General features: G+C 39.2%; 1 protein-coding gene across 1 annotated transcript in view; it reads right to left on the bottom strand.

Annotated features, from left to right (window-relative positions):
• The window catches only part of ATXN2 (ataxin 2), a 52,294-nt gene that overhangs the window by 2,589 nt on the left and 25,094 nt on the right, over positions 1 to 24,611 (bottom strand). Inside the window, exons 11-22 of the mRNA XM_010582274.1 lie at positions 23,234 to 23,416; positions 21,519 to 21,707; positions 20,681 to 20,788; positions 19,144 to 19,214; positions 18,137 to 18,444; positions 17,586 to 17,649; positions 17,318 to 17,470; positions 16,616 to 16,682; positions 14,436 to 14,620; positions 13,691 to 13,823; positions 3,688 to 3,833; positions 2,578 to 2,805 (exon numbers count right to left, since the gene is read on the bottom strand). Coding sequence (XP_010580576.1) covers positions 2,578 to 2,805; positions 3,688 to 3,833; positions 13,691 to 13,823; positions 14,436 to 14,620; positions 16,616 to 16,682; positions 17,318 to 17,470; positions 17,586 to 17,649; positions 18,137 to 18,444; positions 19,144 to 19,214; positions 20,681 to 20,788; positions 21,519 to 21,707; positions 23,234 to 23,416 — 1,835 coding nt within the window. The remainder of the gene's footprint in view (positions 1 to 2,577; positions 2,806 to 3,687; positions 3,834 to 13,690; positions 13,824 to 14,435; positions 14,621 to 16,615; positions 16,683 to 17,317; positions 17,471 to 17,585; positions 17,650 to 18,136; positions 18,445 to 19,143; positions 19,215 to 20,680; positions 20,789 to 21,518; positions 21,708 to 23,233; positions 23,417 to 24,611) is intronic.

Below are 24,611 nucleotides of genomic sequence, written 5' to 3'. Positions count from 1 at the left end.
GGGTTTCTCTTGGGGGGGGGGGGGGGCAAGGCATTTGTATCTAAGATTTGCTTTGTCCTTCTACCATATCCCATTAAAAGAGCACTACGGTGCAATAATTGCAGCCTCAGAAAATTCACATGCCAGTAAAGACAGATAGCAGGTAGTGGCTACAACTTTATTGCTTAAAGACAAAAGGGTTACTTGACTCATCACAGACATTCCTCAAACTCTTTATCAGACTTGCACTGTATTAGTAGCACTGAAGAAGCCTTTAAAGGCAGGAACTGCAATTCAAATCTCACTCTTGCTCTAAAAAGGGCTTAGAAGATAAGGCTGTGAAACAGAAATACCTTTCAGGATCAGCACCATTTTTACTTTGACAAAAATACTATTATAGCAGCCATCATTATAAAGCAGCTATTCATAAGCAGCTGTATTCAATACACACATTGGATAAAAATTTTCTGCTGTGGCTCAAAGACTTTGCAAATTGGCAGCTGACAGTACGCTGTAATGAATTTTAAATTACTGTTTCTCAAGTGGGATATCTAACAGCTCAAGATTCATCTGATAACCTAAAGGGAAATTCAACTGATCCCCTGTGTTAGCCTAACTGAAATTCCTACTATATGGTATTTTAAAATTGTGTTCAGAAGTTGGAAATTAGGCTGCTAAGAAACTATTAAATCCAGTGATTAGTTTCTCCACAATGGAATAATTACATGCATTTAAAATTTCTTAGAGAACTGTAGTTATTCCTTCATTAGAGATTTTTGAGGGAGCTACTTCATTTTGAAAAGCGAGTTAGTTTGGTATAAGTATCATGGATTATAGATTGTAGTTTTCATCCTAAAAGAGTTACAGCAGAAGAGACTGCATAAGTCAAAAATCAATTGTAAGGCAGGCTTTACCTGTGATTGCTAAAAAATCCTGACTGAGCAGTCAGTTCTGACTAAAAGTTGCATCCAGTTTGGTTTAGCAAGGTTTGCTTATTAACTGCTTGGCACACAGAAAGGAAGGTAATGGTCACATCCTACAGCGCAGGCATGGGCCTGGCCATGACGTGTACAGCACAATTCAGGTACAGTTTTGCCTTTAAGCTGACCTTGAAACAAACATGTTTCATGTTTCAAGGCATGGCACTGAGCATGCCACTAACCCAGGAGCTTGAAGCAAGACCCTTCTGAAGGGTTGCATGCCAGGCACCCTGAGAAGCTCTACAACCTAGGCATTCACACCAGTGCCATCACACCAGAGCAGAGCAAGTATCTTGTTTCTGGCAGAAAAGAGGGCCTGCGAGGACATGGCAAGATGCCACAGCAGTAGTCAAGTTGGGACATCCTCTCCTAATCCTCCCACAGTACAAAAGCAGAGAAATTAAAAGTCTAAAGGAATTAAAAAGCTAAAAACTCAACATCAGTAAAACAATTCCTAAATAACTATTAATTCATTGGCTTAACTGACTGTCCCAGGGACCAAAGCAAAGACTTTATCAGAATTCTGCAAGGGACTGGACACCTATTAGACCAACCTCCCTAATTACAGTTAGCCATGATATCCCAAACTACTGTTAACCTGTATGAGAAGGCACAAGCCAGACACCAAGTACTTGGTCTGAAGAAGAAATTGTGCAGGCTAACTACTGATTAACTGTCCGTTCTTGACAAAGCAAACTAAATCCATGAGATTTAGTAAACATCAGAAAATCTTTGTAACACTGCTTTATGCAGAGCTCTTGATTAATCAGTCATGTGCTTCCCTTCCCAAAATCCTTTTTTCAGTGAGTTGACCACAAGAGAGCAGTTAAGAGAAGTGGGTTGCTGATCCTGAAGCAAGGACTGTTGTTAAGTTGCCCAACAATCATAAGGGATCTTCTGCATAAGCTATTCATTTAGAACCACAACAGACACATACACACACACACACACGATTTTCTCTTTCAGCAAGGATCGTCTTGCAGTCATCTGAACTGAATCTCATTTATCTCCCATTGCAGTGCCTTGCTACTCCCTGGTAATCCTGTGTAATATCCTTTACTGGACATACCTGTATAAATTTGACTACAATGCAGAGCCTAAAACTGTCACCAAAAGCAGCAATTCAGCCTTCCTCCACTCAGCTCTCACCTCCAACCTTTCTGTATGCCAGCTCTTCCTGTGATCATGCAGTGAACCTGAGTAGTGAACTGATTTGACTGAGAAATAGCCTAAAATGGGGGTAGGGGAGGCACACTTCAGCTGAATCACATCCCCAGTCTGGTTTGCTGCATGGCCAAACAGTTCTGTGAGCAGAATGGTGGGGCAGGACAAGGGTGGGAGCCAGGAACTGGGAAGAGAGCTCAATTTCTTTCAGTAGCAGTGCCAGCTTAAGATGTCTTCGTTAAACTACAGTTGTAGATGCACTGGGTGTTGGAAGCTGAGGTCCAAATATCTTGTAAAATTCTAAATAAAGGCAATGTACAGACAGAAACCTAAATAACACAACAGGTAGTCTGTGCTGAGAGGTGACAGAATGGAAATCACTTCAGCAGGCCCGACTGTCCTAACTTTGTGGCATTAAGACATTTAGTCTTGAAGGTTGTTAAACTGTGTTTACCTGGGGGACATGGGCCATGTGTGGCGGATTGGTATATGCAGGTTGAACATGGGAGGGATGAATGGTGAAGACTGTTTGTTGTGCTGTAGGAAAACTATTTTGTGGAGACTGCGTATTGGAGCCTGGCGTCATGGAAGGTGGGGTTGGAGCTAGACCTGCGTGGTAAATTGCCGACTGCTGTTGTGGGTTTGCCAGGTGGAGTGCCTGAGCAGCCTGGTGCTGATGATGCTGCAAAAAAAGATAAAAGATCATTTAGGTTATGGTCTAGAAGTGAGACGCATTTATTCTGTAAACTAGTGTAAGAAAGGTTTGCAAAACTGCTCTGAATAGTGAATCTTTTAAGTGGCAAATCTAAGGATCACCACACCTATGGTGATGAGGAAACTAATTTCAATTCCACTAGGCTCGTTTTCTCCTTGTGCTAGAAAGTCATGTGACCAGGAGCTTGGAAAATAGAACCTTGATTGCCAGGTAAAAACAACCACGCAACCATGGAGCTGGATATAATTCACCATGGCACTTAGCTGCCCAAAGTTATTACCAGTAGGTAACTAAGGCATGCAGCACTATCACGAGGCCTATTTTGTTTTCAGCTGCTTGTCTTTGACAAAATACAATCAAATGCTTTTCAGCATTTATCTGCTATTTCCAGTTATAACTCCACTCACATTAAAGCTCTGACAAAATTATGATCCTTCCCTAATCATAACACAGAACTAAGCTATACCTCATCCCCTGTGAAGAGGGAGAAATGAATGGCTGGACTCTGATATTGGTCCTTTCTAAGGAAAAGGGACCGCCACAAGTTTTTCCACTAGCTTATCTAACAAACCATGTCATGAGCCTACAACCTTTGAGTCCCACCCACTGCAATCAGAGAAAAATTAACTTACATAGTTCTACTTATTTCCCTTCAGAAAACAGAGGGGAATCTAGACAAGTCCTGCATGAGATCTGTCACATGAAGCTCGTTTGGGTAACTACTCCATCCTAGCATTTTTCCTCTCAAAGAAATCAATCTATCGAAGTCAAGCATCAGACAGATGCAGTACCTTCCAGTAGAGCATGTTAAATATATTTAAAGACATTCACTCCTTTGAGTTCTGTTACCTGCACGGGGCTAGGAGCAGGGTGGCTTCCAGCATGTTGGCTTTGCTGCTGGCCTGTTGGTGTGGCAGAAGGCTGAGGATGCGGAGGATGCGGATGCAGGGTAGCATTAGGGTGGGCATACTGCTGAGCAAGTGAGCCAGTGGAAACTAGGATGAAAAAGAAGAATATTTAACAACAGATACAAAACATGCATCTCATCAAATCACCATCTGCACTTGAAGATTTCCATATATCTCAAAACATACTGTAAATATATTCCCTCCCCCTCTAAAAAATATTTATCTTGCAAATAGCTGAGTATCTTACCTTGCTTTTGTGTAGTTTGGTTTTGCAGGAAAGTCTATAAATAACCATAATTAGACAGTTCATCTTCCCTAGTTTGACAATGTAACAGATACTACATAGAAAAAAGCAGTATTTAATCTTTTGTTTTGTCAAACAGACCAGTTTAAAATATCAAATTTATCATTTTCATACAATTTAGTTTTTCCTGAAATACACTTTTCAAACGTGTTACAAGCCATTTTTATTTCCACCATCCAAAAAATTCTTTGGCCTTATACCTGGCTAACCTCACCATGCTACTCTTCTGGAAATTGCTCACAGTACAGTCAGTGTAAAGTACATACACTGCATGTACACTTAAGAGCTGTAGGGACACACAGTATATACACAACAGCTGAGAAAACTGAGGCTGCTTGAGCATCAAATTTTTGCTGAAGCTAGTATCTTGTACTAAAATAACGCATCTTGCCTCTCCCCTCAAGGCCAATTACAGCGTCTGTTCTGGGTCACCACCATTCTATGAGCTTCTCAACACTGCCATGAAATTCTTAATTCCTTGAAACAGTAGCAAATAAGGTAGAAAATTCAAAAAAAAGGAAAAAACTTAACATAAAACTTTCACACCAGTGAAACTACATCTGTTGCTACAGCCATACCAGTCTCCAACAACAAACTACTATCAACAAGCCCCTCCTTGAGGAGTCCTGGTCTGTTCTGCTTCAAAATTAGCCACACTAAAAAAAATATATATGTATTTTATTTTTTGTTAACTTCTGAGGGAATCTAAGAAAGTACAAAAAGCCATAACGCTAGCAAGTCTTCCTTTAAACACAAAGCATGCAAGCTGAAAGCAAGACCCTAAGAAAATGAAGATACTTTGCCTATTCCCTTCTACTGCTTTTAGATCTTGTGCAATAACCAGTCCACAGTTTGCAACTACACTTCTGCATGTAACAATGCACACTACTCTCTCCGGTATTACAGCTTGTCAAGACCGAGGCTAGTTTTGCTGACAATAGTGCTAAAAGACAAAATGGTCAAAGCAAACTATCAACCTGCTCCTGAATCTTCCCTCCAACTGCTCTGTATTTATTTTGGTACCTTTTTGTTGTTCTGATTGAAATTACTGCTTACTATCAGGTTACAGCTTTTTTAATGGCATTTGTATTATGAGAACTTGATGGCCCATGAAGTGCCTGTCTGCAGCATGCCTTTAGAAGTGATGGGTTTTCTAGTGGTGTTTTCTTGCCCTAGTAAACAAACCTGAAAAGCAGGGCACAGTGAGAAACTTCAAGTGCAACCATTACGCAGCAACCACCTGCCCCATGTATTCACTGCTAGTGAGGTATGTTATCTCCCTTTTGCAAGTAACTGTTTGCTGCAGCTTCTGATGAGTTGTACTGTGCTGGGCTCTAGGTTCATGAAGACACAGAATTGCCTGAGTGTATGTAAAGGATGAAAGACAAGATGGGTGGAGAAAATGGACAAAAATGTAGCTGCATCTGAAGGCACAATACTATTCAGCAAAAGCAAGTCTCAGAAAGACAGCAACCCTATTGTGCTCTATTAACCAGACCTGACACACTACTACTCTGTGCAAATACTTGTTTTCCTTCAGTTTGGCTTGTTATAAAGCTTACAAATACTAGTTCTAAAATATTCACTCACTAGAATACATATAGGCAGTATCTTTTTGCCTAATTGAGATTTTTCTCCCCTGTACAGGCCACTACGAAGGTCTCTCCTTTAGGAAATGACTGCCTACCACATTTAATTTAATCCTGCCCTGCTGTCTTGAAAGCTCTATTGAATCTTTACTGAGCAAATGGTCTAACAGTGATGTGCACTACAGTTTCAGGCTATTAATGCAGATGACCTTCATATACATTTGTAATCCTAAATTCTTGCAGTCTGGAGTTGATCCTAACATACTTATGCATGAGTATGTAAGTGTACTTAAGCATGAGTGTACAAGCATATTCATACGCTATGAACGTTTCTGAGAGGGGTTTTAAAAACACCTCCATATTTTCTACGCACACTGTCAAAACTACCAGTACCTTCTGCCACAGTATTTTGTTACACTTTCAAATGCAAGAAGGTTTTTTTTTTTTTCATATCACTACTAAAATTTATTTTGCAGCAGCATCCCCATTACGCTTCTATCTGACTTTCAAACATCGCTCCTTCTTACGACAAATACGTGAAAACTATCAGTGGAAACACTAATAATTTTTACAGTATGCAGTTTACAGCTTCCTACAGTAGGAAATTTCTCAACCTCATTATTATACACACTCTGAAGAAGGCCAAAAGTTACTATCTCTGTCAAAGCAATAGAAATAAATACATAGAGGGACTGACTTGCTTGCCAAAGGACATGCTACCAGAAATCTTCCTCAGCTCTCATCCCACTGCCTCAGCCACAGAGCTGGCATGCCTGACTATAAATTAACTTCAACTCCATTCAAGAGGTTTTTAAATGTATATGAAAATTAACTCCAAGTTGTAAGATATTCAAGGCTTCCCACATCCTGCCACATTACTTGTTAAGAGCCCCTGAAATAACGTGGTACTCCCTTAAACCATTTGTGCAATTCATCTTTCATTCTTTATAGCCGAGAGAATAATAAACTAAGTTATTCTGAAGCAGATACATTATACAATAAAACTTCACAATGAAGAATTTCTCATTTAAGAAACCAGTTAAACCTAGGAATAGTACCCTAAAGAATAGATACAGAAGCAGGGGGAGGATCAAGTTTTTGTCATAGTAGCAGCTCTTCCATAACCTTCTAATATCTTTTATCCATAGCTTTGCATTTAAAGGACTAGATTTTTTTATACTGAAGAATTTTTATTTGCCTAGCTTCTTCTCTCCCCCATTTTTTCTTTAACAAATCACTCTAATAAAGCTCTACAAGTTTGGCTAAAACTACTTCAGATGCTGCTGCAAATTATGTTTTAATAGTAATATTAAAAGTGCCTTTCAAAAAAACGTTATTTGGACACTTATCTAAATCCTGTACAGATACTGCATACAAATCAAGAATGGTTCAGGACGAGTGGCAGCAAGTCTGAAATACATGCACAGATCTTTGTTAGTTCAGAGTTCAAACTTCAACTCTAGAAACATACAAGGTTTTCCATGTTTAGCTAGTACAATTAATAGTTCGTGACAAGCCAATCAAATCTATGAGACTAGCAAGTCTGTGAAAGAAGTCTTGCAAAACAGTCATGAGAAATTCACCTGCTTAGCCATAACTAAAGCACTTTCACTGTGACTTTTTTCAAGTATTTTTGCCTGTTCATCAAAACAGCTCACTACACATATCAAATAGCAAACAAGATAAGACAGGAGGTGGGAAAAAAAAAAAAAAATCACCAATTATCCAACATTCTCCCCCAATTGTCAGTACTTTGGAGATTTTTCAAATGGCCATCTAGTATCCAAGAAAGTGCTGAGAAAGCTCTAGGAAAGGACAAAACAGCTCTGCCTATCTCCTTGCTGCAAACAACATCAGCTCATTCCAACACAAACACGCTGTTTTTCTCACCCTTTATGCCTTAAGTTCCTCGCTCCCAGAAATACTCCCTGGGCTAACCTGCTTCACTTCAGCATCTTTTTGATCAAGTTGGTTCCTAACATGAAATATTTAGCTGCACTAACCTTGCAGGGATACACAGTGAAAATATGTGATTCAGTAATGAAGGGAGCAAAAATATCAGATGGATTGAATTACTGAATCCAACTCTACAAAAGTACAACCCATTTTTTCTGAGAGGCAAACAAGTAGTAGTCAGCCATCAAACCCACAGAAGGAGCTGAAATCAAAAGAGGTCAGAGCAGCAGAAACCAAGCAGAAATCCCAGCTAGAAAGATATATGCAAAAACCATAAAATGTAATTTCATATTTTCCCTGGTAGGAATTTCAATGCTGCCAATGGTGGTCATCGTTGGTCATCATCCAAAGATGCACTGAGGAGCCTATTTTCAAGAACTGACCAGTGAACAAGCTTCAAAACTATTGCCAGACCCAGTAAGATGGTGAGGATAACTACATTTAAAAGACCTGAATGGTAGGAAGCAAAGAAATAGCAAATGTTTCTTTCATAATACAAACATTTAAAGAAGTCATTTTACACAGGTAGAGTGGACTTCACTTAAAAGATTATCCACGAAAGGAACGAGCTTATTAAAGTTATTTCAGTGCACCAAACCAAGACACATGAAAACAGGACAGGTCAACATCCTACAAGACTAGTTCATGCAGAACCATTTCTGTACAAGAAACACAGGAAGTCTGTTCCAGAAGAGATTTTTGGAGAACGAGTGGTATTCCCCACATCCCTCTTGCATGAGGTAACTCAAAAAAAAACCCCAGAAGAGTGCCTGGCATAGGCTGCATGGACTTGTAGACAGACACAGCAACAAGTCTCACTGCAGGACAGAAGCAAGTACGAAAATACCCTGAAACTGGAAGTCCTCCTTTCCCATGTCTTTGGTGACAGCTACAGTTCATCCTGCAACCACCCCCGCCCCCCAAACCAGCTTTGTCAAAGTGCTACGATGAACACCAACATACAAGGCAGTATTTTTTAGCTATCTGCCTTCCCCAGTACACGTACGCAACCAAAGTCTATATTAGCTGTTGTGTACTGAGAGCATGGAAAACATCAGCCCCTCTCCCATTGCTTACACTGATGTCACCAGCAACACCACACAGGAGCACCAGAGCCAGGAGCCCTCGTCTAGTCACTCTCATTATAATAATGACAAAGTACATTGTTCACAGCACTCCTTCAGTGGCACCAAAGTGACTCTACAGAAAACTTCCTTCACCTCAGCTGCAACTCAAGTTATTTCCTCCCAGGGGCTCAGAATTCAAGCCACAGTTTTTTAAAGAGATGAGGCGCAAGATACTTTTCCTTTTAGGCAGCTGATTAACTTGCCAAGTTTCAAACCCCCCATTTGGGCCATGAAAGAAAGGGAGTGAGGCAGTTCACCAGGTTTTAAGCAGAGGCTATCCACATGCAGCGCTCACTTCTGGTTGCAGATTAAAAGACTGGGTAGTAAAGTCAGAGATTAGTTGACATGCAAAATACATTTTTAAAAAAATGACAAATCAGTTTCCTGTGGTCATATAAATCTGTTCACCCACCCCCACCCCACCCCGTCCATTGAACGGAACCTTCCTGCGTTTTCCACATACTGGTTTGGTGCAAGGAAACTTGTTCCCTCAACACGTCCCATTCCTTTAACATCTGTTCTTTAGAAAGTGCTTTTCTGTACAATCAAAATTAGTACAAAAAACCCAACTCACTGGCAAAGTAGAAAGAAGGGCCTGTCTCCTTGCTGTATGGTATTTTGGGACATGCTGAATTTGGGAAATAGAAAGGTAAATTAGCCTCTTGCCACGTGCATACTTCCCGTCTTCTGGAAAGGTCAGTGTCATTTTTTTTAAAATTTTTTTTTTTGAAGATTGTAGAACCATGCAGATATTTTTATTTACTTAGGTGCTTTAGAGCTGGATATTTAGTTTTACAAATGAGTGTAGATGAAACAACACAAGTCTCAAGTAAGCCTTCCTTCTTAACTGTGACACTGAGGTCTTCAGTTCTTAATTAACACAAATAGCAACTTTATGTCAATTAATGGTCTACTGCAGTCCATTATAATAAGAAGGTTAAAACGTAATTACACTAAAACAGAAATTGGCCCCTTGCTTTTTCAGCTATATTACTGTCATTCTTAACATTTCCAAGACACCTTTGGTGACTGGTTCACTCTTAGTCCCTGGAGAATCCTCTGAAGTTTATATTATATCCACCATTGTACTATCAGGGTAATAGAATTTACTCTACTGCTGAGACAGAAACCAGATAAAGTTAGAGACAACACCAGACCAGTAAAACATATGCAGAAGGGGAAAGGGGAAGGGAGAATGGGGACAGAAATGAGAGCACAAAAAACAGGAAATGCATCTGTATAAAACCAAGGTCTGGTTTTACACAAGTTTGTTTTTAAACACAAAAGTTAAGTTTTTCAGAGGAGTCCAGTTATCTGAAAACACAGGCAATTCAGCTACATGGTAAATCTAACACAAGTTCATTGTCACAGGAATGAATATATCCACCCTCGACTTAGATAACCAAATTTTCTACTAACAGCACAAGACAAGTTTGGGTCTTTGTGCGACATAGACCAAGCAGTCAAACTGCAAACCATGGCCAGCAAACTCTACCAGCCCAGTGATACTGGTATTGGGGAGATCACACAGAACCAACACTTCCAAGACAGACAGTATGTTCTGAAACCAACGTGCAGTTTAGCAGGGCAAGAATGACAACTCCGCGTTCAGGTATGTGCGTGTGGCAGTTAAAGGTGTGTGTACTGCTCTGCTTCAGCAGTGCCTGCATTTCAGACTCTCCTTGACAAGGACATTTAAGTTGCTCATGTCTCCAGAAGTTATGAGCTGAATTGTGTAATAGACGTTTTTATCGTCTGGCTGGTAGATGGGAAGAAAGATAGTTGCTTGAACATCGTCCTTCCCAATTGTGTTTTGAGGGGAAAAACCCAACAATTTAAACACTCCGTCATATGTTTAGATGGGTCTACTGGTGACCATGCAGCTCAGCTGCTTTGCTTCTCTTGAGCTCGTCAACAGCGGGTTGTGAAACAGAAGCAGGACACTGTAACGACTGGCAAAGAAATCCCAGAAGAGCAGAAATATCCCATTAAACAGCATTAGACAAAAATACTTTTCTTTAAAATGGAAGAGTGCTTATCAACAAGTGTAGGTCACTGCATGTATTTTGGATTCAGCTACCTCCTTCACAAGACAGGAAGGAAAACAAAACCCAAATTTTTGGCAGTGAGGGTAGTTCACTTAATGGATCAACAGGCATTTCTCTTGGCTGGCAGGCAGTTACTACTTGCCACAGACTTTGAACTTGTCCCAAACCATTAGTGAAGATGGAGTTTCAGATCTCACCAGAAAATATTTCACACCTTAAGAATACTTCATGAGCAGTGCCCCCCAACCCCCACATCTCAGTGCAGTTGTCCTTGCAGACATCTTCTCTCTACCACATACGCAGAAAAAAAATTGAGTGACTTTTGCAAGAGTTATCTCAAAGAAAGCACTAGTACGTTGAAGGACAGAAAGGCAGTATAGGCCACTGAACCCTGATGTCAATGCGGGAAAAAAATAAATTTTAAAAATAAAATAATAATGTGGTTTTTTTAAAAAATCAGATAGCAATTTTAAAGAGCCAAAAGGAAATCTGAGAACTTGTTTGAGCAAGTGCTCCAGAAATCAAAAGCAGCAGTGGTTGTTGTTTCTCAGGAAGTTGTTATTCTGTACTTTCAAATTAGTTTTAAGAGAGGACCAGAATCAAATTGCATTGGTATATTTAGTTCAAAGATACTGCTGATAAACTTAAGATTCCCAAAATACAGAACATAAGTTACGGATACTTTCTTATAGTCACTCCATCAGATGTTCCAGCACGTTGTTCTTTAGCAATGTACTCCATAAGCAGCTTATATTTATCACCTTAGGCATTTCTACATTTTTCCCAAGTGTTCACATATCGATAAATGGAAGCTGAAGTGAATACGTTACAGATGGACACATTTTGAGGAAACACAATCTGTCTAAGCAAGGTCTTCAAGTACACAGCACATGGAAGACTTGCAAAAATCTGAATTGAGACAGTGCTGCGCTACATCAGAAGTCATTTCATGTGTAGCTAACTGTAAACTTTGTAGGTTATGGGTATATTTGAGCCAATTCATGTTCACTAGGCAATAAACACGTCTGCACATGGCAAGAACATACTCTTAAAAAAAGTGTCTCATATGGAGTTCATGATCCAGCTGGGTTGAATGGTTTCAATAACAAGAATTTCAAGCACTTGATCATTTACTGGGAAGGTGGGAGAATATTTAGAAGAGTGACCAAGTAGCTACTTGAAAGAACACAGGAGGACATGCAATTTCTGTTAAATTAGGTGCTCTTGGGAAAGTAATATTTACATTACATGGCAGGAAATCCCAAAGAATTCTCAAGTTTGACCCAACTTAGTTGTTTGCACTGGTAGGTAGTCACCTACAACAGACAAGCTGCAAAACCAATACAAAATGAGATCTAACAGTTGTAAGTTAGAATATCAGTGAAAAAAGTATACAGACATCTGATCAAAGCCAACCAAGGGAACAGGCTTGCACTTCAATGCTGTAGAACCCACTGGTTACAGAAGATAAGGATGGTGCACAATGGGAAATTGCTAGGAAGTCACATGCAACCATTTTGAAGCAAATCTCAGATTATCTCATGTTTGGTTTTATTTTAATTAGGATTTGAAAGGAGAGTTTTCACCAATAAAGGTCTGAAAGCCTTTGATCATTCACTTTATCGGAATTCTATTTAATCTAATGAAAAAGCAAACAGAAGATCTGTTTACATGGACACCTCAAGCACAAGAGTTGAAAAGATCAAAGTAATACAATTAGCAAGGACCTGTGAGAAAAGACTTAATCTCTACAAGTAACTTCCATTTCAGCTTCAGCACAAATGAGCTGAAATGTTCTTCCTCCAAGTGTCAAAAAAGGTTTCTCTCTCTTATTTTTGTTTCTTAGCTATGTTACCATACCACTGCAGAGATCTGACAGGATGTTTTCAGATGGGTAAGACACAGACTTTTTAAAATCAGAATTAATTTCACACTAAACTTCAGATTCTTAGCCTTGTAAGTTTTCATGACACATTATGGACTTCCATTAAGTAGCAGTGTAAAACTAAGCACCGGAAAACATACAAAGATGTCTAAAGGTACAGAAAATCTTTTATTAGAATCTAAGTCAATAATATACGTGACCCAATAAAAGTCTTCCTCAGATGCTATAACAAGTATTGAAATGCCACGTTTTCAAGAGACCATCTGCTGTTTTGACATTTTATGACAATTTCCAAGCCTTCTAGCAACCTTGATTCTACCCCTTTTCAATAGCATGTTTTGCAGTGAGTTTTTTTTTCCTCTGAACTGGGCATTGATTCATCATACATTTATAACGTTTTAGAAGTTCTTTCACATTTTACTTTGTAACAAGGTAACCCACATTTTCAGCACTTCACTGTAAGTGAAATATGCCCATCTGATAATGCTGGAGACTAATTGTCAAAGTCAGAGCAATACATGAGCTATTTCATATACTTATTCTTGACTTACCAAAAAAGAAAGGTAAGCAACACATGTTTTATTTTGCTTAAACAGCAGTGTTCATACTGTTAATAATGCTAGTAGTATCATAAAGACAGCATTTCACTAATTGTCAGAACTAAAGTCAAGTTTTGAAACTGAGGTCATAGCCTTGCAATAAAACAAGTCCTAATTATAATCAAGAAACAATCAAGGGATGTTGTGTCAAAAGCATCAAGAGAACTTGAACAAACTTCTTTCAGCAGATATTCTTTAGCAGCTCCCAGGTTGAAATTTCATCTTGGTCACTGGCATCCTACTGAAATCAGCATACTTGAGTTTTCATTTTAACCAGGTGGCTCAGTTTTCAATGCTCTGCTCATCATCTTATGAAATATAAACCACATCTACTGGTGTAATCTGAATGATACCCATGTTTGAAGCTCGAGATTAAATACATCCCTGCACAACATAAGAACTTAAAAAGTTACATATAACACAAAACGTTTCCTACCATACATAGCATGCGTCTGTTCATGCGCACCATACTGTGTTGCAGAAGAAGATACTAAACCAGGCTGTGCGTGTGTTGGTGGTGCCATCATTCTAGCGTTGCCCTGTATTACAGGGCTATAAACATGAGGATGCTGCATTCAACAGAAATAAGGAAACAGACAGTTAATTGGACGACTATTACAAAGAAACTAGTGCCATCTAAACAATAATTATGTACTTAGTAATAGCTTGGCCTTACTAAAATGCAGAGCAAACTAAAAGATTTCATACTACCACCATTACCCCAGCTGTTTCTAAAAATTCAAGGACATTTTCTGCAGCAGGCTAAAAACTGACAAAAACCATCGGCATATCTAATTTTTGCCACTCTAATAATGTAGTAATCTTATGTATGTAAGTATATATTTATCCAATTACATATGTATATGTAAAAGCCTTTGAAGTAAGAGAAGTACACTAAATAGTTTATTTTTACAACATATAACTAGGACATGTCCTCGCCATGACCTGAAAGGAATTCTTCAAAGAGCTAAAAAGGTATTATCAATAATAAGTGCCAACTTCTAAACTGACCTTAAAATTTGTTACAGGCTTTGAAGCACATTACAACACCACTAAGTATGCTCCAGAACACAGAAACTGTTCTGAGTGACTTCTTATGACTGGAGACAGTAGGGCATTTAGGACTAAGCCACTTAATTATTTCTGTTTTGACTTATCACATACACTAAAAGCACTCTTACCTGAGATTGGTAGTGTGGCACATGCTGCACAAGAGGCTGATTAGGAAACTGTTGGGGACTATATGCAACATATTGTGTTGAATAAGCAGGTGGCGTAGCTACAATTGGAGGGCCTGCTGCTGAGGCAGGATGCATCATGGTGCTCTGATGATGTTGATCTTGCCGTTGCTGTGGCATATTTGGTACTAAGAAGCAAAGAATGCATCACATTAGAAGCACAGGACAAAGAATGACAATCTTTCTGAGAGGTTTTACATTACAATGTCACTGTGACCAAGCGCAATATCCTCACCCCTCATCTTTAACCACATATTAGAGCTCTAGCAAAAAGGAACAGCATGAAAAGGAGTTCCTCCAAGAAACATTTGATTTGCATCACTGCCTTTGAGCCATGTATATGGCCACAAACCCAGGCCTGCTTTTTTTGTGAAGGAAGGAAGAAAGGTGGAGGGAAAGAAAGACTGACAAGAATCAGTAACGAAAGAGAAAGGTTGTATCAGGATACCTACTTTAATCAAATTTGATCCTGTCCCCTTCAAAAGGCTTAATTCACCCTCTATGGGAACTACTCAGCAACTGTTCCATCAACTGGAAGGCTGAGTCTGTTAAAATTACTTGTGCTTATGGCTGAGGAGAGCACAATAAAGGTCTCTACACAGCCGCAATTTGAGGTATTCACATATTTTAAGCTCTGTGCTACCCCTCAGGATAGCAGAAAGCGACTTTTAGGTCACAGTCAACACTGAAGGGGACAAGTCAACCTATAAGAAGAGGAGGAGTAGGAATAATTAGAGGGAAGAAAGATTAAAGAGAGCAGAGCACTGTAGTGTGGGACTACCTGAGCTATCCTGGTAAGACGACCAACCGAACCACAGCAGCAAGGCACTCAGAACAAACTAATTCAGCCTACTAAGCAACAGGGCATGAGAGTTCAAGGTGAGCTCCAGCTTGCTGCAGTGAGGCTGTAACTAATAACTATGCTAACTCAAGCACCTGTAAACTCCACTGCAGTGTGCAATGTAGACAGACCCCTTAGAGAGAGGAAAGGAGGGAAATGTTGAAGATGTCAGTAAATTCACTCAATGATGATTGTATTTACACTGCAAATCAATAGAAAAAAGTAAATACAGGATGCAACTTGAACAGTGTAAAGGTACTGAACTTTAACCCATGCAGCTCCTTCAGGACCATGCTGCACACAGGATGCATATGCAGAAAATAATGAAATTTAAAAAAGGAATTCAGAATAGCAGAGCAGCCTCACACAGCAAGTGAATACACAGCAATATATTTCTGATTAAAACAATCAGTGTTACCAACCAAAATATCTCATGGGTCAGGCCACAGTAAAGTTAGTGTGTTTTAAAATAGAAATACATTGCAGGTTTCTGTCTTCCCTACATTCCTAAAGGCTACTTGTTTATGTCTAAACAGCAGAACTGCTCTTCTAAACAATTTCCTCCTCCAGTGACTGGAGCTGCAGCACTGGAACCTATCATCATGAACCACTGTATAAAACTGCAAGAAAGCATATACTGTGTAGAATTAGAGCATTATCTGAAACACGACTATAAAAACAAGACCATCATTTTTCTGCTTCTTCACTGCACTGCACAGAAGAGTGCATCTCATCACACATGTCCTCCTCTCCATAGTCACAGGTGTCACTTGTTAAAAACATGGTATTGTTAGTCTAGCTGTTCATTTACTGTTGCAGAAGGAATGCAAAAGAACAAACTGGAACCAGCAAGTTCTTTCCAAAGAGTAGCATACTCTTTCTTAAGAAATAGCGATTTTGCTTGTTGACAAAAAACCCCAACTGTTAAAGCACCATTCAGGGCTCTGCAGTAAACCAGTACAGAAAGTTCTCTTTAAACAAACCCGTAACATTTATGAAATACAGGAGACGATCAGCTTACCCTAACATTCCAAGCAACAGAGACATTTTCCCATTTGTCAAATCCAAACCCAGCAACTCCCCACTACTCAAACTTCTCATGTTTTGGCTGAATTAGTTCATCTAGAAATGCATTAGCACTTCCACTTACTTCCTTTTATTAAAAATAGCATTTAAAATACCCATCAAATACAAATTAACATGGATTAAAAAATACACAAACATTTGTAATTTATTCATGCTGCATGCAGACTAAGAACCAAACAGGCAGTATTATTCTCACCTTTACCTGCTCTATATGTCTTGGCTTGGTTCACTGGCATGGGCGTCATGGGAATAGGATACAAAGGCTGAAACAGAAGGAAGAGTTGAAGCTATGATACTCCTTTAAAAAGTGAGTGCGTATCGGGTGGGGGCCCACTCAGTTTTGATGTGTTTTACTCTGTTATGTTACATGGTTTATTGAACTCTGCCTAACCTATGATATTTTCTTGGATCACTGTGATTAAATCTGTGTGTACAAACAACTAAGACCATATGGTTTGCAACAACTAGTCAAGTAACAACGCTACTGCGACTTCAAGCAATGTACTAAATTAGACAGCTTTGTAACAGTTAAGATTTGAAATCATAGTAATCCTTACAATGACCAGAAACTAGGGGGACACAGCTGGAAGCTAAGGATGAAGAAACAGTTGCTTAGAACTTAAGGAGTAAGACTATGCTTAGAGGACAATAAATGTGAGTAAGAGTTGCTGGAATTTACAAGTGTTTGAGACTATTGGAACATCTAGGTTGAGGGACTACTGGGAAGAGTCTGTATTTACATAGCTAAAACTCAACAACAATGTAATTGTGCCCATATTTACAACAGTAATACACGCTGTATCATTTCACTGTTTAACTTAGATCTCATAAGCCTCCTCAACTTGCTGACAATCACCTGGAAAGTCTTAACAAGTTTGCAGCATATGCTGCACTTTACCTGCACGCCTGGACTCACTGGAACCGGGTACATCATATTTGGTGCAAAACAAACAGGCTGAGTGTACACTGGGGTTGGTTGCTGATGACCCACCATGGAGGGGCTAGGCTGAGCTTGCGGACGAGGGGAGGTTGGTGTAGTAGAAGGTTTCGGCTACAAACAGAGTTCAGCAATGCATATGCAAGATTAGTTTGGTTATCCTCCAAGTAAAAGGTTTGCTTATAAAGGTCTACTCAAAGACAACGTTAAACAGTATCAAATAACTTACTTGAGCAAAAGATCGAGGGTTGAACTCTTTTGCGTTAGGATTAAGCGTTGATTTTCTAACTTGCCTAAACATAAAGAACAAAAAATGATGTTCAGCATTATTCTTTTACAAGCATATCTGCAGAACTCCCTAACAATTAAATATTTAAAGAGACGAAATACCTCATTTCCATCTGAGAGTCAGATTTTTGAGAACCCAAACAACACATGGCATGCAAAAAGCCACTCTTACTGACAGTACTCTTACTATACTTATCCATAAAAAAGTTTTCCTGCTGTTGCTACTACAGCTCACATGAGCCAGGAAAACATGTAATTAAGCATTTAGATATGGATTAGGTATCAACAGGACCAGAGTTCTATATGCAGCTCTGCCACTGACTCATGAGATGACTTCCAGTACAGTCACTTCACCTGTTGTTTCCTCTGTATAACAGAGTACTTACATCGGCCATATAAATATTAAGATATTACACATTCATAACAGCTTTTTCTACAAATGGCTAAACGCTAGTAACAGATGTGCTTATTCTAAAAGGCGTAATTACTCACTCAGAAGTATCTTTCTTCTCCTCTTTATCCTCTTTATCTTGTTTACTTCCAGGCCCAGATGTCTGTACACCTTGTGAAGTTACCTCAGGCCCTCGCTTTTGCTCAGAACTATTACTTATTGAAGGAGAAATACTTGGACTATTAGGTTTGCTACTGCCACTGTTAGAGTTAGTATTACTGCCAGTTTCTATGATAGATTCTTTAGGGGTTGAGTCTGTCTTTTCTTTAACTACATCTCTTGATTTTTCACCTTCTCGGCTTTTGTTTAGCAGCTGATCCACTGCATCTGAAGAGGAACTCGACTGTAACTGAAAAAAACCCAAGGAACGTATTCAGTAAATTGACATACAGAACTAGGGAGAGACAATCTAATGCTATCCCATACACAGAGTCAAATACAGTCCCATAGGCTTGAATCTTCTGGAAATGACCTTTTAAAATATAAATTTCCATTTCTACTAGAAAAGCCATCTAAGAACATAGACAATGTTTTAAGCCTACACTGTTAAAGAAGGTCTTCAGCGACTCAGCTGACCTATATGTTGATTAGAAAGTGACAGGGAAGTTTAAGACAACCCTCTGGACTCATCCCCCTGTGTGATTTAACAGCAACACCTGAAAAGCTAACCTGATTTAATAAACCATTATAACCAGGAAATAAGTAATATGAATTCTTCTATTTTCCTCAGCAAAACCCTTTAACTTTGAAACAGCTCTTCCATATGGAGCATAAATGTGATAATTATTTGTACCTAATGATCAAACAAGTACTATTTTCAGTGTACAGTCAATATGCACATTTACAGGTATTAGGCAACTGCACCAGCAAGAGTCAGCATTGATTTTATAGTATCTAGCATGAATTCTTATAGATATTTTCACAAATTAAGCACAAGTAGTAAGGACCTGTTTTCCTGTTAACGCATGCAATTTATTCAATTCATTAAAATAATTTGGATGCACACGAGAACTATGATGCCATTAAGTTAACATATGGAGAAACTTACCCTAAAGTCATTCTTAAATTTCTTTAAATCATCAATCTGTTTTCTATGTTCTGAAACAATTGGAGATACACCTGCCAAACAGAAGACCAACATTGTCCAAGCATTTCTAATACAAGTTTTATACACAACTGTCCTGGTTTCGGCTGGGATAGAGTTAATTTTCTTTCCAGTAGCTGGTATAGTGTTATGTTTTGAATTCAGTAAGAGAAGAATGTTGATAGCAACAACTGAAAACATCAGTGTGTTAAGTAGTATTTATACTAAGTCAAGGATTTTTCAGCTTCTCATGCCCAGCCAGCAAGAAGGCTGGAGGGGCACAAGAAGTTGGGAGGGGACACAGCCAGGGCAACTGACCCAAACTGGCCAAAGGGATATTCCACAGTATATGGCATCATGCCCAGTATATAAACTGGGGGGAGTTGGCCGGGGCAGGGAGGATTGCTGCTTGGGAACTAACTGGGCATTGGTTGGCAAGTGGTGAGCAACCGCATTGTGCATCACTTGTTTTGTATATTCCAATCCTTTCATTATTATTGTCATTTTATTATTGTTATTATTATCATTATTAGTTTCATCCTTCCTGTTCTATTAAACTGTTCTTATCTCAACCCACGAGTTTTACCTTTTTTCTTCCAATTCTCTCCCCCATCCCACTGGGTGGTGGGGAAGTGAGTGAGTGGCGGCATGGTGCTTAGTTGATGGCTGGGGTTAAACCATGACAACAACCCTTACATTACCTTTTTGCAAATTTACAAATGTTTACATGTCTAAAAATGAAATACAGTGGTATCATTTTATCTGTAATTTGGTATAATTCCATGAACTACATGTATGAGCACACAAAAATACTCTGTGAAACTATGGCATTACATAATTGACATATCTACAGTTCTAACGCATCACACCAAGACAGAAGCCCTGAGATGCAGGGACTGCAGAACTCAGCTGAACACAAAGAAGCATCCAATAAAACTCTCAAAACATAACATGCCAGCATTTCAAGACATAGCAATTAAAGGTGAAACACTGATCAAGTTCAACAACATGAAAAGATTTTTTTTGAGAACTGAATGAACAAGCAATGCTGCAGGGAAAGCCAACTTTAAGGCATAATAGGAAGAAGTACAGTTATAAAAAACTATGCTGACCACAATGCTCAGAAGTATTGTGAGCATAGCTCTAAGTAGAAACACTCATTCAGTCCAAAGAGAGCTAAAAAACAGTTTTGTGAGCAGGAAAAAAAACCAAAAGAAGGGGGGGGAAAGGAAAAAGAAAAATAAGAAAAAAGAATAAAACAAGTAAAAAGAAATCACACCATCCACATGAGCAACACTGTGTTGATGAAATGAGTCAAGAACAACAGTTAAAATTGTAGGCCTGCCACTTCAAACTGCATGACCGAATTTTCACTGTAGAACACCCAAGCCAGATTGCTTCCTAGTCTTCTTTAAAATGCTAACTACAGCAGTCAATACAGCAGGCTTGGTGCTTAGAATTCCTAATTACTCAAGTATATATGAAAGCTTTCGATACAAACCTTTGTTTTCAGGTTTAGGAAAACTAGGAGAAGTCTCACTTGGCTTTATATTCTCCTTGTTTCCAGTTGCAGAATTTTGCCTCTGGTCCTGAAGCCTAGTATCTTTAGCTAGAAAAGAAATTGCCAAAGTTGTTTTCTTATACACAACTCTAACTAACCAAAGGGAGATGGCAAGACAGAAACAGAAGAGAGATTTAACCATGTTTAGCTTGCAAAAGAAAAACCCTACGTTACACATTTTATGCTACCTAGTTAGGGCCTAGAAGGGTTATCCTCCCCCCTTCCCCACCCTACTGTCTTTAAGTCAAATGAAAAAGTCCTAGTCAAACACATCCCCCTCATCATACACAGAACCTTAACTAGGCTGAAAAAACTATAAACTAAGAGCAAATTATTTTCAATAGTCCAAGCTCTTCATACAGAAGGCTACAAAGATTTAAGAGTTCTTAGACATTTGACTGTGCTCTTGAATATGTGTGTCCCCCCCCTCCTTTCACTATGCTCAAAACATCCTTTGAAACCAGCTGCCTACATTTCTTTAAATCAGAAAAAACAGCTAGGCACTCAGTTTGAAAAAAATCCTCAATTAAGTCAAACACCTAAAAGCCCATACTACTTAAAGGGCAGAAGAAATTAAGCATACAGACTTCTTAAAAAGCCTCTCTCCAACCTTAGTTTAAAGCTGGCATCATGAGAAAAGGGAAACTCACTACACAGTAAAATTAAACACATCAGAAGTTTTCTCACCATTTAGAAAGCAGCTTTTCTCTTGTATAGGCATATTCATTGTGAGGGATTAGGGAAAGGGAGCATTTGCAAGCTAGCAAGGGAAACTTACCTTCGCTGGAAGGGGTAACTGCTCTGTTGGATGCAGGGCTGGCAGGTGTAGGAGAGGCAGCTGGAACAGGCATGGCAACAGATTCAGTGGGAATAGTACCAGGCTGAGGAGAAGGCAGAGCTGGTCCTGTGGGAGTGCTGCTCTGCCTTGGAGACCTAGGCCTGTGTGTTTTAGGGGATAATCTCGGAACTAGAAACAAACAGGAAAAAACAGTTATAGGATAAGCTTCCTCATCTGCTCAGCAGTTTGCTTATTTTTAAAATTACTAAAAACATGCTTTAAAATACTTGGTGGAACATTACATAGTAATTGAAAACCTATTTACCTGTGAGGTACACCTCCTAGTTCTTTACAACGCAGCATTTCAGATAAGTGGTGTGATTTTTCTGCAGATTGTCCCCTAATACATATCACTGCCCTGTAGTCCCACCATGAAACTGCAATATGCTCCCCAGCCCCCCAGTAGTGCAACTACAACAGCTCACATTAACACAGTTTCAGGCAGAACAGAAAAGGTGGTCAGGTCTCCATACAAACAGATGTAAAACATTTTTAAAAGGGCTGAAAAAACACATCCATTTTACAGCATCCTCTTTTGGAGGTTTGTCAGCTGGAAAAAAAATAACATATCCTATTGAAAGAAGATTATTTGATGTATATTTTTGCCCCTGTGTTAAAGCAGCAAGGAAAGTTGTATATTCTTTAAATGGTAAGTTGTACCTCCTGCTTCCTGCTCATCCCACTGTGGCTAGTTAGTTGCTTTACGTCACATAATAACTTCAAGTGAGCGAGGAGAAAGAGAGATAAGTTGTTTAACAGTCCTACTTGCATGTTAATAACATATAAAGTGGGGGGTGGGGAGGGAAGATGAATCAGAGATAATACCAGAACAGAAGAGTTTATTTAAATCTTTTCCACAAGGCAACAGGTCTATGGGGGTCTAATTCATACCTTCTTTCTGAAAAATGCATTCCCACTACCCTCCTCTAGAATTCTAGCACTGCTAAAAAGTATCAGACTTCAAACTCTCGCTCACTTGCCCTTTGATTCAAGAAAGCGCCCAGCTGCTGACAACTCACTAGAACACGGCCTCAACTACAAAAGCTCGAAACTAGGGCCTGTGTCACAAGACTGAGCTTTAAATTTAAGTCAAATATTAATAAAAGATGTTAACTGATTCAAGAGAGACACTGACTATATCTGCTACTACATTACTTAGACAAACACAAAATGACCACTTAAAACCTACATAATTTTTAGAGGAAAAATATATCCAACTTAACCTGAATATCATTTCATCTTCTAACACCAACCTTCCTCTATCCAAACACCTTCATTTGTAAACCACAACCCAGTTACACTGCTATCAACCAAATTCAGTGATGCAATGGAACGTATTTCTTGTCTCCTTCAATAACCTTCCTGAAAATTACTTCTTTCAACAACTAATTCCCACATTTTTCCTTCCTTTCTCTTCATACAGCACCTGACAACCTCTCTGCAGTTAGGACAATACTGCACTTGAAGGACCAGCGCACCAACTATTTTACTAAGCTATCTGGGAACATCCTTCTCCCACTTCATCTAAGCAAGCTAAGTTAGCAGACCAGTGTTTATTCAGAGCCTGAATTGTCTAGAAACGCAGTATTCTGCTTAGCATTCACACTCTAAAGTACCCCTGGCAAGCCATCTGCAATAAGCCAAGCTTTACCTACCCCCACTGACAACTGATGACCACGTCCCACCTGAAGGGCTGCCTCGTGCCACTGCAGTAGTAGATGCTTCCCCTGGTGCATTATGAGATACAAATTCTAAGCCACTTGAAATTGTACCCCTACCAGTAGAGACTCTGTGACCTCGAGGGTGCCGTTGTGCCTTAGGAGACATCCGTGGAGGCCCTGAGAAAAAGAAGACAACCCCACACAATAAGTACTTAACGTCCATCACTAAGAGTACCCAAACATACCATCTCTTTTTAAAACTGGATTTAATCTAATAACTCTCGATAATGCAGTAATAAAGTCAAGCAGTTTACACTGACATCGACTAGAACCAGGGATCCACGAGACTAAAAAGGCCAAGCCATTGGTCCAGCCAGACTACCAACACACTCATCACCTTGCTATGACAGCTCACGTTCATTGATATTTAGAAGCTTTATCAGAATTGAAACAGGTATGCAAGTCCTGGATTTAAAATATTTGAATCCAAGTATCCAATATTGCTTACTGCAAGACAAGCCAAAAAGGTTAGTGGCCCAGCTCCCTCTGGATAAGCACAGTTCCAGGCTATCAAACATTTTCCAGAAAAGAAAAAATTTCCATCGCTTTTGTCAGGTGGTCAGTGATACCAAACATTTATCTACAGAGTAGTCGCCACTGGCTGACCAATGCTCTTGGGGAATTTCAGCAGAGCATTCTGCACCAAGGCTAAATTGCCTGCAGCAGGTCACAATTCATTTACAAGTCAGCAAAATTGCAACTAAACAAGTTATTGTTATCCCAAGGTTCAAGTCATGCATGTTTAACGCCAGAAACTAAAGTCATAAGTGAATACGGTAATTCTGAACAGCTTATACAGCTGCCACAGAATAGTTATACTCAAGTCTAAGCACCAATACAGTTTCTACATCCTAACAAACATTTTCTTTACAAGATCAGACTCAAATGTTGATACTTCAAAAGGAAAAACTGTGCATGAACAGAAGACAATCTGACTGACTACAATTCATTTTTAATATAGGTCAATAATAGAGAAAAGTTCAGATAATGGCTTTCTGGTTTCAGATCAAGTTCTAGAATATCAAGTATCTCTTCTGGTTACATAAATCTTTAAATGTCAGCCTCTATTTTAACCATGAATGTAAAGCATACTTCAATCCAAATTATCTACAGGCAAGTATTTTAAAAAATACACACTTCCCAGCAATCCTCTTCTAGTACTAGAAACTAAATGTTGCAGTAAGCGGCAGTTCACTGCATGCCTGATAAATCAATCGCAAGAGCTAAAAAATAACTGAATTTGCATGTGGAGTCTCAGTATCTTACTAAATAAAAAAGCTCACATTGATAAATTGACAGTAGCATCCCATAC

The sequence above is a fragment of the Haliaeetus leucocephalus genome, unplaced genomic scaffold, assembly GCF_000737465.1.
Source record: "Haliaeetus leucocephalus isolate CR32 unplaced genomic scaffold, Haliaeetus_leucocephalus-4.0 Scaffold840, whole genome shotgun sequence".
In the NCBI taxonomy this organism is placed as follows: domain Eukaryota; kingdom Metazoa; phylum Chordata; class Aves; order Accipitriformes; family Accipitridae; genus Haliaeetus; species Haliaeetus leucocephalus.
The sequence above is the reverse complement of the archived record's forward strand: the minus strand, read 5'-3'. Positions and strand labels throughout refer to the sequence as shown.